This window comes from Bombus huntii, unplaced genomic scaffold, assembly GCF_024542735.1.
Source record: "Bombus huntii isolate Logan2020A unplaced genomic scaffold, iyBomHunt1.1 ctg00000091.1, whole genome shotgun sequence".
NCBI classification, from domain to species: Eukaryota; Metazoa; Arthropoda; class Insecta; order Hymenoptera; family Apidae; genus Bombus; species Bombus huntii.
This window is the reverse complement of record NW_026099346.1, coordinates 292,119-309,532: the sequence shown is the minus strand read 5'-3', so window position 1 is coordinate 309,532 and position 17,414 is coordinate 292,119. Positions and strand designations below refer to the sequence as shown.

Below are 17,414 nucleotides of genomic sequence, written 5' to 3'. Positions count from 1 at the left end.
CAAAAGCGATTTTCCATCATTAATCGAAATATCATTTTTGCAATGGCTTGCTAGTGGGATTACGTGTTAAAACGTTCAGCTTTAAAGAGGATTATCTCCATCTTGGCGAGACTAGGCTCTCTAAAAATTGATGAATCCTGTACAGACAATATCTATAGTAAGCAACGCGTCGTCAAAACTTCAAAATATTATTACCCCGCTTTTACGTCGCAGATGTCGACAAAAATATTAATGAGATTTCCTAAGATAATCTCATACTTATTTGTATCGTTAATTCAATCGACTAAGGAACAAGTGGTGAAGAACTATTAGCAGAATCCAGGGAAGGTTTTACTGGCAAGTTTTATTACAAAACATCTAAGAACGATTTACATCATAATAAAAATAATCGCGCTATCTCGTCGCGTGACATGCGCACGAGGTCTCTGCGATTGCTAATCGATCTACAAATACTTACACGTACATATGTACAAAACTCGTGGCCATACACCACGTTGTCCATATTATTTTCATCTCGTTAATATATTTTGTATATTTATGATGTTATTATTTTACTAGTATAACGATTATTGCACTATATTCTATAAGATGGAGCTTTTGTACGAACAATTTCAGGAACTTTTATAACAAAGGAAAGTACTAATTTTTAACATTAACTACCCACGACAATTTACGACAATTACTTTAACCTACGTTCTTACCCTAATTTTTATTCGCTCGCCTAATGATTGAATTTTTAATCAATCATTGTTGATGAAAAATTGCTATGATAATTGCATTGCGGATCTTTATGCAAATGCATATTTTCGTGGATACAATAATACAATTGAAAGATTTGATACAATCGAAAGGACTTGGGCAAAAGTATGTTTCTATCCATTAAATATCATCGATAGTGCTGTACTTTTGGATATTTTACAAAATTTTGCGTCATACGCATTCTATAAATTTTCGTATCTTCGAATCACCCATAATTGCATAAAAATCCGCTGTTTTGTGATAATGAATATTAATGACGGTGGAATTTAAGATTCCTGGATTCAGTAACTTGTCTTACTCTAATACATGTATTGCACGTTTTTGGAAGACTAAAGATTCTTTGCTCGAGATCAACGCGACAAATATTGTACTTCGTGGTGAACGTTTCGCTACAGCCTTTCGACCTCTGTGATCGAGTTTTCGCTTTTCCTCGATTTTATACTCGATCTCCGTAGCATGCTACTCCTTAAAGGTTCACCGCGAAGCGACGCTCTCATCGAATTCCTCGCACTGCATCTAGAAAATGATCGGAACATGGCGACCGGTGGTGTCTCCTCGTCCTCGCGTTTCCTGTCAAAACATTGCGTTTAAAAATATTGAATCCAATCGCTTAAAGATTTGAATAACTTCCCAACTCGATCCTTCTCTTCTGTTCAAAAGATTTAAAAAGCATTTGAAGAAAGAAGATAGTCCAGTTTTCTTTTGAGAGATTTAACAGATTTTAAGAAGAAAATAATACGAAAGCATACGAAGATGTAGATCTAACAGAATGCTTGAGAATCTTGAACTTCGAGCTTGAAGATCTGTGAATATCTTTGAAAAAAGGAGACCGAAAGTTCCTTTATATGATTTTACCTTCCGATACAAGGTACATCCCACATCTTCTGATCTTTTCCAAAATCCTCGCTGTCCTGCAGCGTCTGCGGAAGATCCTTATTCAATGTTTCCGGCAAAAAGAGAGTCAGAAGACCGTCCATAATTCCGAGTGTGCCCAGCACAAGAAGAGGTAGGAACGAGGACACAACATTGAGATAGACTACGAAGGGTGCGAGGATACTAGCAACGTATCCCATTATATGTATCAAAGCTACACCCTGAGCTCTAACCACAGTTGGTAATACTTCAGCCGCATATTGGAGACCGATATTGTATGAAATGTTTATCCAAAATCTACCGAGAATTGCCAGAGAAGCTGTATATATACCTGAAAAAAAATTTTTAGCATTAGTTTTTAATTCTAATTTTTCATGAAATAATTTTAGAAAATTTTAAGGAATAAAAAGGGAAGAAATTATTTTATCTGTCTGTAATTTGTCTGGTTGTCTGCAATAGTTGATACAAGCATTTGCTAAGCTTAATATAAGCGTGCTTAGCTCTAAGCTAAGCACAAGCAATAAGCTTCTTATCTATAAAACGTTAATCTAGCCAATTTGAATCTAAGGGATTGTATTATGGATTACGGCTACTGAAAGCCATATAGCACTGCTGGAGCGCTGAAGCCCATCATTTTGAGGACTATTGCCAACGCCCTTTGATATATGCGGAAATACGAAGCGATCTTATGATCAAAGCAGTAGAAGGGGAAATAAAATATCTATACAACGGATACATGATAGGGCTTGGAAACTATTCTAGCAATGTAGCAAATAATCTACAAGCATTTGCATGTTATAAATATTCCAAAATATACATTTTCTTTCTTTCAAAAAGCACAATGTTATACGAATGAAAAATATTCGTCTGATTAAGTCAGAATTATCGACTTAGGTTATTTAGAAGATTGATCAGTAATATAGAAGGGTGAATATATAAAAACGAAATGTACGAACTATTGGAAACGGCAGAAGCCCAGATGCTGAAGATACCAGAAATGACGAGGGAACCACATGCCAGCCATCTTCTGCCCCATCGATCAAGAACGAGCGTGAAGAACGTGTCAGCAGGCAGCTCGGTTGCTGCAGCAATCGTGAACGTAACAAACACGTCCAGGCCTAAATTATCGACGTTTCGTACGTGACCATCGAACACCAAAGAAATCGCCATCCTATATTTCGTAAAACAATTTCATATGATAAAGAAAAGCACGCTATCATATTTCATGTGAGAAGCAAATTCCTTGCTTCAGAAATGAAGTATTTTTAGACAAAAGATATAAAACTGTTCGTGAGATTTTTACAAGATACAATTCCGATTTTACGTCAATCTATTTGATATCTGTTTAATAGCGATACGAACCAAATAACAATAAATAGAATCGTGATATTCCGTAGTCGTGGCGTTCTAAATAGATCCAACACGGAGTACGTTTTGTCTGCTTCCTCCTCTTTGCAGATTCTGGCACAGGTTTCCTGTTATTAGCAAATTTTTAACTAGTTAATGTCGTTTGTCTGTTTTTCTTACAAATTTATGTGAATCTGTTATGTGTACAAAGATTACGATAAAATCCGGAAGAAAGTTTATGTTATATTTGTATGAGACGATCCTTTCGAAATAGTTTACTTGGACGTTCGCAAATTTTTTCATTTTACTTTATAAAACATCAAACCTCTAAAAGTCGATTATCTCCTTATATCGTACATTAATGTTGATATTGCCATGATCTATTCATAGACTGAGCAGTTTCCAAATGTTTAATCTATTTGTATAAAAATTTTCAAAGATAAAAACAATATACAAATTCAATAAATAACATTACAGAAATAGACAATAACAGACAATAACAGAAATTGACAGCAATTTATCGCTGGCAATTTAGGTGATGAATAAGATATAAAATTACTAGATTGTAAACAAATTTTCATTACGTAAAAGACCCAATTAGACTTCTATTCAAAGAAAATGATTATATGATATGCTTAAAGGCATATAAATTGGTATTTATAGAACGCACATAAAGCAGGAAAGATCATAAAAGTAGAAAATACGGAAAAGATTGCGGTATTCGGTTTATTTACCCGGAATCGTCTATAGATGTCATCGGGCACCTTGGTGCCGTTGATTCGCTCGAATTTACCAAGGATTTTAATGGCCCTGTCTATCTGACCTTGGCTGACCAGCCATCGAGCGCTTTCCGGTATCAACCATGGCGTACCTACGGCTAGAACAAGAGGAACTGAGGTGACAATACAGGTCATCCTCCAGTCGGCCAAATAATAGGCGATCCAGGGTAGAATGCAAGTTGCAAACATGAAGAATACTGCGATCGACATATTCGCCACGAATGTCCTCCACTTTGGTCCAGCGTATTCTAATACTGGAATAAAAAACATAATATTTAGAAGAATCATCTGTGAAAGAAATATTCTGTGAATAAAGAATGGAACAATATATTAGGTTGTCGCAGAAATTTCTTTCGTCTCGTAAGGAGATAATAGACGCATACTATTTTTTGTTTTATATTATTTTATTGAATTATATTCATTGGGACAAAATAGATCATACGTAATTCAATAAAATAATATAAAACGAAAGAAACTTTTGGGGCAACTTAACGCAATATGAAGAAGAAAAATTTGAGTTACAAATATATAAAAAGTAGATATACAATATATAGATTAATTTAACAAACGTGTTTAGTTCTACGATTAAATCGTGTTTAGATCTAATAACAAGGACTTTAATAATTTCCCGATGATTGTTCAAGCCCATTTAAATTTCCGTAAGTGTTTCGATACTTATCGACAAGAATACGTTTCTATTTACGAATTATACAGGGTGGTTGGTAACTGGCGGTACACGCGGAAAGGGGATGATTCTACGTGAAAAAAGAAGTCGAAAATATAGAATAAAAATTTTTCGTTTGAGGCTTTGTTTTCGAGAAAATCGATTTTGAATTTTCGCTCGGTACGCGTGCACTTTATCACGTCTCGTTATAACGGATCTCACTGTAGATCGTTGTCTCAATTGACGTTATTTTTAAAATTTTTTAAATTTTAAAATTTTAAAATTTTTAAATTTTTAAATTTTTAAATTTTTAAATTTTTAAATTTTTATTCTATATTTTCGACTTCTTTTTTCGCGTAGAATCACCCCCTTTCCGCTTGTACCACCAATTACCAATCACCCTGTATTTCTTAAAGATACAAAAGGTAGAATCACGCGTAACTAGCAATATCATAAATTAACTGTGAATAAACGGATCGTTAGAGTCAAAGGATCATTTACATAATTCAAACACGAGCGTGTGTTACCTTGTTAAGCTATTTATGGTAGATATTGAAAGATCGATAAGCCTGAGACACATATTTATGTCGAAACGAACATTCTCTACGGAAAGTCGAGTCTAATTCGATGAAAACAATTGACTTCCTGAACGAACATATCGATATATATCCACAGTGCAATGACAAGTAAATATTACTCTATTTTCGTACAAGAAAACAGATTAAAACGATGAGAAGTTATCTTGAACAATTGAACTGACCTTCGCGATGAATGAATCTCGCAATTTCACGAATACGTAGACGAAATTAATGTCTGGTGCGTATACGTCCAATAAATTAGAAACGCAAGGTTGTAACTCTTTAATCGCATAACAGGACAAGATGCGATAAACACGTGGAAATATATCATAGTGAACAACGTCTATTTGTAGTTGCCGTAAAATAGGGAATAATTGCTCTTAATGAAGCAACCGTGTTAGCCACTTAATAGTGGCTTGCTTCTAATCCGGAATCACCTTCAATTAGTTGTAACTAGTGGCTTCCTGATAATTACCGCTCAGTGGTTATTTCTTTTTTTTTTTTTTTTTGCTTTATTATAATTGCGATGCTCGAACCATGTTTAGCATGGAACTCGCTTCCTTATTTAAGATCACTTTGTACCATTGATTTTTACTTTTCATGCTTCATAATGAACCAATTTATAATTCATAATAAACCAAAATGACGAACGTTCGTTTAAATCACGAGTTTCAGATATTTCTATTCTCTAAAATTACCTGAATTAATTTTTATTAAATAAAATAGCTATAGGATAATTCCACAAATCAGATATTTTGAGCAGATATCTCGGAATTTCCTGTTTAATTCGCCGTAAATTTTCCCAATACGCTCTGGACCTCCTACATATATATAACGTGTCTATACATAACTGTTAATTCATCATTTTCTCGTAATCCTAACAAACAATGCTTAAAAACTTTAACTACATTTTGGATTATTATCTCGCACGAATAAATTTTAAGCTATTAATCGCTTTCCTGAAAATCTGGGTTGGTTATCAGCTTCGGTACGAGACCATCGAGTAACTCCGGTACGCATGAACGGAAATAATCTCCCAGTTATATCCAAATGTTTAATAATTTTCTACATAGAAATTTAATGAAAAATAAGAATAGAAGAACCTCGCATTACAAAAATCAACTTCCATGAAATCTAAATATTATTTATGCTGTCTGTAATTTTCAACATCTTCTTTCGCAAATCATCATCACCATCATCATCATCACCATTGCGACAGCCATTCTAAAATATATGTATCATTAATTTAATAGAAACTAAGAGTAGAAGAACCTCACGTTATAAAAATCAATATTCATAAAACCAACAAAATATCGTTTTTTAAATATATGTATCATTCAGTTTGTATTGCCTTTACAACGCGTAGATAGGGCGAGGAGATCTCTTCTGAAGACGAGATATTATTCTCATAGAAAGGATACAGAAAGGAGAAGAAGACGTAAAGAAGCTTCTCTGAGACCACTCGTTTCATCACTTCGCCTCTCAAGGTTTACTGCCTTTAACATTACATTATTCGCGCAGAAAAAGTATTCGCTTTTCTCCCAGCTGTTTCCGTCACCCTGTAATTTCATATCGTGTTACCGTTCGATCAAAAGCGACAACTCATTTATTGTAAACGAAGATTCCGTGCGGCACAATTAGCAAAGATAAATTACAGACGATCGTATTAATAATAATAATCTGACCGATATCTCGCAATGCGACCAATCGATAAACGCGAGCACCGTCCAACGCAAGGACGTTGTTAACGTTTCGAAACTGATTAACGTTCGTTCTCTTCTTTCTTTTCTTTCGTTTCTTCCTTCTCGCCTGTTAGCTCGTAAAAGTATCTTAGCATTTATAGACATTTTTTATTTATTTATATTTATTATATATGATGGTATCATAATTAGTACAACAAAGTATTATTACGTTTCTGTTATATATTCATGAATATATTGGAATTTCATTAGGATCGTAATAAAGTCATATAATAATTATATCGAATATGACGTCAGAATTATAAATACGGTTATTATAATGCAGAGTTTCAATTAAGTAAATTTAAAAATCTATATACAAGATACAAAATTATTTAGCGTAATTATATATTTCACAGTAATTACAAAAATATTTAATTATAAAAATAGTCAAACATTTATTATATTAATAAATCCCGATATTTGATAACCATTTATTACATGTTTAAGATAACTATTTATGCTGTATATTTGTACTAAATAAATGTTTGCATTAAATATCTCGTAACTTCTATGTGTATCTTCAGAAATGCTTCAAACTTTACCAATATAATCATTACAATGCTAATGAAATTTCAGAATGTTTTATATAACACATATTCTACATACATATAAATTTTCTGTGGCAAATATGTAAATGCTTTTATAAACTACTAGGTTTATACGCTTTGCAGTCTCATATTTTCCTCCCACTGTTAGCATTATCTGCAGTTTGTATGTGAGTTGTATGAAGTTGATCGAATTCTACGCTTTCAACGAGCTGGTCGAGTGAGGTTCTGCTTGAATAAGTTATAAATCCTGGCAGGAAGAAAGGCACGTGTTATTGATATCGACTGGTTAGCTGGAATGTTGAATAGGAATTTAAAGAACCAACTCAAACTTTATCGATAATAAAATATGGAAAATATGACTGCAAATAATACGTGAAAAATAATGGAAATATTCTATAGGATATTTGAATGTTTATTAGAGAATTTTAATAATAATATGGAACATAAAGAAGAAAGAAATTCGATGATACTAAATAATGATGATACTGAAAATTTCAGTGATTTTTATTAATATAAAATTAACATTAATATAAATAAAAACAAAATCTATTATAAATGATATAGACGAACTTTTTAACTAAATATCGTTAGAAAGAAAAGTGACACAAGTATACATACGAAACAATACAAAATATCCGCATCTATCTAGAGAAATTTGTTATGAATTTCAAAGTCTGTATAAATACGTATACTAATACATAAAGCTTCTAAAGCTCTAAAGTTTTAATGTTTAAAAAAAAGTACAAAAATATTTCTATTAAAATATATATGATATTTTCCACGGTATTTTCTACGCAGTTTCTACAATTAAGGATTTCCTCGTTCCCATCGATTTTCCTCTAGTTGTGAGACCCTCGGATAATCACGTCCCTTTCATTTTATCTTCGCTACGCTCGATTATAAATACGGAACTGAATATAGAATTATTTGCAAATCAATGAATCCGATGATGTAATTTGTTACGCGCTCGAAACGAATTAGTATCACTTATCTTAGTTTCAATCAATACCTCACTTTCTCAAGTCATTGATTAAAATACGATTTACACTCGTACAGATCGAGCCTTCTTTCTCAATATTTCCGTCGAATATTCGTGATCAATCGTTTAATCGACCTTGATAATTAGAATAGAAATAAGAAAATTCGAACGCCAAATCATTAACGAACCAGCCACTTGCTCACGAATCTCGTCAACTTGGCCTTGTTTTGTCGAACAAATTGTAAATTTTTCCAACCTCGGCTTGAGTCATCGATTCAGGGTTAATGCACGTCACCTGAGTTTCTTTGGTCTCGATTTTCACAATTGGAATGCTGTCTGCAGGACAAACTTGCTATTCGATCAAGAAAACTCGTTTCAATGACTCGTCTGATGAACTTTCAATCAGCGTTCTTACGTTTCAACAGAGTCTCTTCAAAAGTTTCAATCAGGGTCTTAACGCTGTACTTTCAGGGTATAAAATATCTTTCAAGACAGAGACTAGTCTAGATTTTCTCTTCAGTATATTGATATTAGAACAATAACTGGAAAATATATTTCTACAGTATTATAATTGAAATTTTTTCATGTAGAGTTATAATAAAATTTTGTATTATAAATTGCCTGTATTATGGATATCAGACAATGAATTCAGCATGAATTATATCGATCTTATATTAAACAATTTATTAGAATTTTCAATGGAATATTTAAAATGTTACTTGATTGTTTTATATTATTATGTGATATTTTTACGAATTTTAAATAAGTTTGCTAGAAGAAGATGTTCATTTTAATTAAAACCATATACATGTATGTATGTATATATATACATAGATTTATAGTTGTGGAAGCGTTCGTTGTAGAACCATTCATTCGTTACCTTCGCTTTCCGTTGGGAAGTGAAAATTTATGAAAACCCTGGTATGCTATAGTTGTCCAGAAATGAAAAGCAATTTTGAACAACTAATCCTTTGTAATCAGAATATTGTCTCGTTAAAAGAGAAAACAAAATTAATACATAACTGATCGCGAAAACATAATTGATCGCGAGTATAGAGGGAAAATATTAGTATAGAAAATGATTGCGAACTAACTACCTTTAAATATTATAAATATTCAATGGTATATATAAATCCAAATATCTTAAAGTTTCATATTTTTATCTTGCATGAAATTCTTATAAAACAGGAAAATTAATTTTTCTCTGTCTCTCTCCCTCTCTTTGATATAAACGCCGCAGTTAAAAAATAAATATGTATGACCTCATGTATATTCATATGTATTTAAGCATCTTTCTTCGTAACTTTGAATGGTTTTCAATTTCATTTAAATTGTTGCATGGCAACGTGAGTTCTGTTGCAAAATTCATATACTTGTAGAAACGTCAGTCGTAAATCAAGCATAACAACAGTTTTACAGTATGTTGTAGAGATTACTTTGTTATTTAAACTTAGAGATCTTCCTGCTTACAGTAATTACAAAAAGTAACTGTACACCATCGTATTTAGAACAGCATTTATATATATACCAATTAATTAAGACTAAGTCTTAAGATAAGACTGATTAAAATATTAGCTTTCGTATCATTTGTAATACTTTCATACATGCTTATAAATAATTAATGCTATCAAAATGAAACGTAAAAACTGATTTAAAAAAAAGGAAGAGAGACGCTTCATTGGGAAATAAGGATACATACGTACAAGTACTTTTTGTAGCCATTGTGTGGCTTTCAAACTCAATTCCAGGGCAAAAAAGAAATTATTGAAAAACGGTTACCTAATATGTACATCATAGTGAAGCAATTATCAAAGGCGAATCCAACGAAAAAACGACACAAAGTGAACTGCCAGAAGCTACCCGTGAACGCAGCAGCCACCCCAGCGAGAAATCCCATTAAATTAGCTCCGAGCAAAGCTGGTATTCTTCCATATTGATCAGCAACCCATCCAAAAATTAATCCTCCGAAGATAGCGCCGATGAAGAAGATACTTTGAGCTATGGTTGGCAATGCATCATACTGACAAACCCATCCCAGCTGCAACAGAAAACTACAGTCGAATGATTTACTTCTGATCACGATCAGCATCACGGAAATCTTATAGCAATTTCAACGCCTCGATTAAACGAATTTTCGATCAAAGTTTCGAAATTCCTAATGAAGCGCGCCTCTGTCCTTTTTTCTTTCCCTTTGAGGAAAAAAGAAGGAGAAGCTTAAGACCCTGCGCGTTCTCGCGTCCTTCTTCTGGATGCTTCCTACCCCTCGATGAATAATTCTCCTCCTGACGAGCGACGCAAAGTTCATGGAAATCCACTGGAGCAAAAAGTCTTGCAATTTATGTCGAACAAATCTGCGTGTTCGCGCTGTTGCTCGTTATAACGTTTTATTAAAGTTTCTTTTCAATCCGATATTTTCATTTTCAGTTTTATCGCAACCTAGTTTTATCAGCTTTCATAATTCGAAATTTTTTATCCTTTTTTTTCTTTAAGTATTTTTATAAATATTTATTCGATTGTATTTTATTTGGCAATGTAACGCTTGAATTTAGAATGTACTCTGTAATTTCACTACATGCACTAATTATTACTGCAATATGTACTAGTAATTCTGTTACGTACTATAATTTTCCTCTGTGGAAATCGACATTGTTAATTTTCCCACTTCTGAACTATCGATCTTTCCACAAACGTTTATTCGACCCTTTTCATCGTTCTTCTTTCTTTCCAAAAATTGTACACTACGCTTATTTTTTATCGAAATAGATCATGCAAATAATCGAATACGACATACACAGTATAAAGGGATTGATTGATAGGAACAAATAAAATATTCAAAAAGCAGGAAATTACAAGTCGAACATTTTCTGTCACCTCGGATGCCACAGACGCATAAGGGACGGTGGTATAATTAAATTCCCATCCTTGTTGGCAATCTTTCGTTGGCCACGATGGGTCCGGTACGTGGCTTCCATTTAGCAAAATTTCCGTGTAATTTACATCGTACATGCTGCATCTCGAGTAACCTTCGCGGTTGACTGGTATCGCCAGCGACAGCCTGAAACGAAGGAGAAGATAACGTAGATTGGTTCACGGTCTTCGATGCCGATGGACGTTCCGACAAGCGAGTAATTAACGTTCTATTTGAAACTCGACAAAAAACATTGGGAATCTCGAGTATTTGTTGAGCTAATAATATTGATTGTTAGTCGAGTCTGATAAAACGTATTTGATTGGAATTTCATTTAAAGCGAAGAAAGTTATTTTCAATTGTAGCTGGATGTACGTTAATTGCTGTTTTCCTGTCTTTACAAATTACTCATTCCTTTGTTTCATCAGCCTTTTCGATTATTATTGTCTCGTATTATTATTGTCGAGTATTGTCTCGTGGTTATTATCTCAACGCTTTTATCGTGTCAATTTATTGCGTTGTGTTCATACGGGTTTGTAGAATATATAATAAACAATGCAATGAGAAATGAAAATGAGAAAATTTTGAAGAATTATTAAATTAGGTAAATTGAAGGGAAAGAAGTTCTGTGAAGGAACTGGATTGGATCTAAACAGATAATAAAGAAAGATGATCCAAGATTTGCGACCTCCGACGTATGTCGAAAACACTTACTCATTAATAACGAATGTCATTAAGATAATTCAGTGACGGTAATTGCGTCTGTTATTCTGATGAATGTTACATAACGAGATAGGAAGTCGATGTCATGATGACTGGCGCTGTCTGAATCAAATCAACCCTATTCACAACCAGATAATACCGTCAAACGATGTTTACATTATTATAATATGAAATCCAATTTGAAGGCTTCGTGAATTTCTATTATCCTTCAATGAAATTATGAAATAATGGCGCAATTTAATGATAAAGATTATTATTATTTCATTAGGCTTGCTGTATAATTTGCTAGATTGTCTTCAACCAGATAAATATATCAATAATTTTAGCAATGGCTATCATCACATACTTTATCGAAAGAGAGAACATTGGTTCTCTTTGATTTTCGATCGTTGAATCGTCGAAAGAAAACTTCGCGGCTCAGAGAAAGTTCTCCTACAAACACGTACATAGCATAAAAATCGGTAACACGCGGAAGTTCTACAGGAAAAAAATCAAAAAGACTTGCTGAGCAAGGCAAGAACTTTCCAATAGAAGGTGAGCATAATAATAAATAACACTTGCACGGATGCTTGCGGAGGAGTCGTTGACTATATTAAACTAATACTAATTATGAAACAATGTAACAGTAACGGTACTAGTCGTAATTAACATACTATCGTTAACATTATCGTGATATCGAAATTTCTTCCCACAAGATCACCGATTAATTGCATCGATTTGCGAAATTCTTAGTGTTCGATGATTATCATAGTCGAGGAAAGGTATTTACAAGATATTAACATCCGCATCTAATCACATCTCGTAGCATCGCGACTTATCACGCGTATCGCCTAACCTTTACATGAATATTGAACGAACGAACACTTCGAACGCATTATGCAAGTGTACGTTACGTTTTTCATTCGCCGGTAAAAGCTTTCAAAAACGAGTTAATGAGCGAACGATACGTGGCATGCGCGAAAGAAACGAATGCTTGCCCATAGAATAGCTGAAAATGATTCGAAAAGTATACTAGCAAAATAACAATAGATTCAGATGATAACTGACCAGTCGACCAGGATTAGTCACAGCCTTTTAACAATTCTATCGATTTTTTGCTACTATTATACTTATTTACTCCAAAGCTAAGATCCTACCTAGGCTAAACTAAACGTTAACTATGACTCACAGTTGGAAAATGCACTTATCTTATACGTAATCATTTATCAATTACTGAGTTCGTTAAGTTCTATTTTTGTTTGCTGAAAGGAAAAAATCTTCCATTAATTAATCATCGCTATATCGTTGTTTGCTATTGTCTTTCGTCTGATCGACAATCATTTACCCATTCCATCGTTGTAGAACTCTTCATTTCTGGTTCCTATAATCTGGTATTTAATATCATCGAATTTATTTTGAAGCACGTGCACGTGCCAAAAAATTAGGTCACGGAAGTTTTATGCATTTCTGTGAAATCTGAAAGAGCAAAATTGCAAAGTACACGTGTGACACGTGGAAATATATAAAACATCGGAAAGTAGCACGCTTTGTAACGTTTAATCGAGGTAAAACAATTTTTTATCCAGCTTCTAGTTTTTTCTTTCGCTTCCTTTATATTCTGAAAAATATGCGTAAAAATCCGCAGGCTACGTATTATGACGTAAACGGAATGGAACGAATCAATAATAGAATAAATTAAATAATATTAATATTAAAATATTAAATAATATTAATATTAAAATATTAAATAATATTAATATTAAAATATTAAATAATATTAATATTAATATAAAAATTATAATAATAATAATCGATAATAAAAGAAATTAAGGACAATGGAACACATATTCGATTTATACTAAATATCCGCGGCTGTCCTGATATTTATTGTCAGTCGCGTACATACGTTCAAGTTATAATTTCTAATACCATTAGAAAGTTAGGAGAATTTTAATCGAGAACGATCTCTATACCCTTTGAACGTAATTTGTTCGTCACTTAATCGCTGCACGCGGTAAACACTAACGAGCAGCTCTTAAACAAAAGTATTTGTACGTTATGGTCAACAACGGGGTGACTAGTTATTAGCGCGTTCTCCTGTTTCATTGAAATTTTAATTGCATCAACGTAGTACGTTCTATGGTCGACGTCTTAACATAATTGTACGGATCGAATGTCTTTACGTAAAACTGTCCCGTGCATGTTGACGATTCGCGGCCAATCAACGATATCAGGCCGAATGTTACGTGCTCAACGCTATTTTTTCGCGTTCACGCTCTCATTGTTTGCGCGAAGGTTTAACGCGTTCGCGCGGCGTACGCGATAATACGCGCTCCGGGAATTTTATCCAAGGAGCATTGTGCGAGCGCAACACGTTGCGACACCACATCCTTTGCCTCTCTCGAAACGTCTTAATAACGAATTATGGTGCAATCGAACCATGCGCGTATAGCAAAAAGCAATCGTTTCTAGCCGTTCACTTTGAACACCGCGAAGGTTAATTTGGCAACTACATATATATCCATGTATTGTGTTTCTAACGATTGCCAAATGCTATTTTCATGCATATAGTGATGCCATCCTTTTGTTACGAAGGATTAGCATCAGAGAAATTTTCGGCTTATTACGCATATTGAAAATGTAACGTAAGATTCATCTTTTTTTTCAGCAAATATGCAGAGATACGCACAGGTGCGTTTGAGTATTAGAGCACCTACTGGTTACATCTATTGGAACGCTCTAGCGGATTTTACGCTGTAAAACATACGACGTGAATGAAAGTTCGGATTTATAATAAAATAAGCAGAAGATACAATCGGAAAAAGGATCTCAGCAAGACGATAGTATTAGGACAGCGTTAGGAAACGGTAGGCCAAGAAAAGCCGGTCGAAAGATGATTCGTAAAACTAAAGGAAAGTGTTGAGATATTGATCCGTTTCATAGCGCCGATGCGAGCGAAAAGTGAACTAAAAATTGCGCGTTTAAGCACTAAAATGTCTATATACTATCACGAAACTACGAAATATTACTAATCTTCTATTTACAACGAAGCTCGTAAGTCTCGTGACCAATTTACACGAAAAAAGATCGAGTTAGGGACACGATAACGATTTAATGAAACTTCTAATCTCTAAATCTCTAGAGAGAAATCCTTAAAAGCTGTAGATCCTTAATAAACAATTTACCGATTACGACGATAAGTCCCCTGATGCTCGTAACCAATTTTACACAGAAAACGGATCACCAAAGTTGCAAGACTTTCGAGTTGGAGGGAATGACGCGTTAACGAGAGCGTCGCGACGTATAATGTTTACAAAGTTTGCGTGGAAATTAACACGATCAGGAATAAGCTGGATCGTTGTCACCGTTTACGATCGTGTTTCCGAGATGAAAGAAACAGCTACTATTATGCAATCGATCGTTTCGAACTAGTAAACGGCGTAGCGAAATAAAACTCGGTGTAAGTCTTAACATACGTTCACTAGCAGGAACGTGTTTTATTGAAACTTTTACGACTCGCTACCGGCTGCTCCAGCCGTTGCATTATTTGAATAACATCGAAGGTTGTTGACCTAGCAACCGAACGAAGGTGCGATCCAATTGGATGTGGATGTAATTAGACCTTGAAATACCTTTCGTCATCGAGCATTTCCAATCCCCCCCGAGTGTCCTCCATTTTTGCGCTTAGTCTTTACGCTCGATATCGTCGCGATTTGCAAGCACTCGCTAGCAACAGAATGTGCGATCGTCGTCGCGCATCGCCGTTTCGACAGAATTAACGTCGTTGGAATCTCACAACGATTGAGAAACCGCATATTTACTTCGCGCGAAAACCACGATGAACGAGTTATGTCTCGTTCGGGCTAATTTCTTTGAAGTAGTCAATGTGTCGATTTTTAATTTATGCTTCAAATATGTAATATCGGAAAATAAGGATAGAAATTTTTTTCCGATTACTTACAATTTATTAATATTAAATTGAATATACAAATATAAATTGGACAGAGAACGATATTTATTTAACGGAAACTAAATGCAATACTCGTATCTATATCAAATAACTTTACAGTTATTTGATCACTCTCGTCACAACGAATCTAACACACACACACACTCTCTCTCTAACAACTCTATCAATTCTCACGACTCTACTCTTCGACGACTCGAAACCTCTAACGACTCTACTCTTCGACAACTCAATTAGCTCTGATCTTCGCCAATACACTCCTGCTCGGTCGTGCTCGCTCTTGCTCTCGTCCTCTCACACACACACACACGCACACTTTTCGGCTCACATACTCTGGCCTCTCGATTGCCACTCCTTGAAATGTGGAACCGTACTTTTGTTTTGACGCTGCTTATCTTTTCTCGCGTCACTGTTACTAGGCGCTCTTGGATGTAAACAAACCACGAAAGACGACGTACACGGTGTTTTCTAATTTCAGCCGATCTCCAATCAAAGCTATTCTACGATATTACAAATATTAAGAATCGAAGATCCAGTGTGGAGAATTTGAAGGGTTGACTCTGAGATTTGAGAGTAATTTCAGAGAATAGAAGCTTAATTCCTGCGATTACTTCCTTCACATACTTCCCCTTTTCGGATCTTGACACTACGCAAGTCTCTTTCGGTCGTGCCGTACACCTCGCTGCAATATGTCCAAATCCGCTGCACTCGGAACACCTAACACCTTCTCCCCTCTCCGGACACTTAACACTTAGATGATCCTCACTACCGCAAATGAAGCATCTTCCCTTCTTCATTGCATCTACAGATTGACTGGGCTTCCCGTTCTTCTGGGTTTTAGCCGGCTTCACAATCGACTTTGCTCTGCGACTCTTCTGCTCTTCGTACATCACTAACCTCTTCCTCAACTCTTTGATTGACGTAGCGCCGTACAATATGGCCTTATTGTTCTCGTCGTCTATTATTCCATCCACTATGTATTCCACCTTTGCTTCCTCCTCTATGTCCACATGGCTGGCTATTTCGAGCATGCGGTACATGTAAGCCAAACATGTTTCATCACTCTCCTTTTTTGTTTCTTCAAGTTTCTGATGTACTTGCCTACTGTTGACTTTCCTCGAAAATTCTTTCACTAGCCCCCTCTTCAACTCATGCCAAGTCCTGGCATGACACTCGAAGCTCGCAAATATTTTCGCTGATCCCTTCAGCAGCTTCCTGGCGTAGACTGCCTTCTGCCCATCCGACCACATGCACGTATCAGCGACTTCCTCGAACGACTCGAACCATCGTTCAACATTTTCACCTTTGTCGCCACTAAACGACTCTAATGCATCTTCGACGTCTCTAAAACTCAGTGTCAAACCAACACATGCCCTTCGACAATATTCATCACGGTCCTGATACACCCTTCGCGTATCTCTCTTGTATCCTCTTGCGTTTTTCTTGTCATCTTCATCCTCAGTTGACCGGTTAGCTCTTCACCGCCCGTCGATCCCTTAGGATACGATTGTCCAGCCCTACACGCCCGATTCAGCCTTGCAATCAGCACTGACCTCGCACCCGATATA

At 35.0% G+C, this 17,414-nt stretch overlaps 1 protein-coding gene across 1 annotated transcript; it reads right to left on the bottom strand.

Annotated features, from left to right (window-relative positions):
• Positions 1-324: 324 nt before the first annotated feature.
• LOC126876715 (organic cation transporter protein-like) lies at positions 325-16,886 on the bottom strand. The gene is made up of 8 exons (XM_050639585.1): positions 16,471-16,886; positions 11,141-11,324; positions 10,049-10,307; positions 3,714-4,012; positions 2,995-3,107; positions 2,589-2,803; positions 1,615-1,963; positions 325-1,329 (listed from the first exon to the last, which is right to left on the bottom strand). Exons 1-8 carry the CDS (start codon positions 16,884-16,886, stop codon positions 1,149-1,151), a joined length of 2,016 nt encoding a protein of 671 aa, XP_050495542.1. The 3' UTR covers positions 325-1,148.
• Between the last annotated feature and the right edge of the window lie 528 nt (positions 16,887-17,414).

Coding starts and splice junctions, on each gene's coding strand:
- LOC126876715 (XM_050639585.1), bottom strand. CDS start 16,886: ATGTACCGCATGCTCGAAATAGCCAGCCATGTGGACATAGAGGAGGAA. Junction 2,804..2,994: donor ATTCTATTTATTGTTATTTG/GTTCGTATCGCT, acceptor TACGAAATATAG/GATGGCGATTTCTTTGGTGT. Junction 1,330..1,614: donor GATGTACCTTGTATCGGAAG/GTAAAATCATAT, acceptor ATGTTTTGACAG/GAAACGCGAGGACGAGGAGA.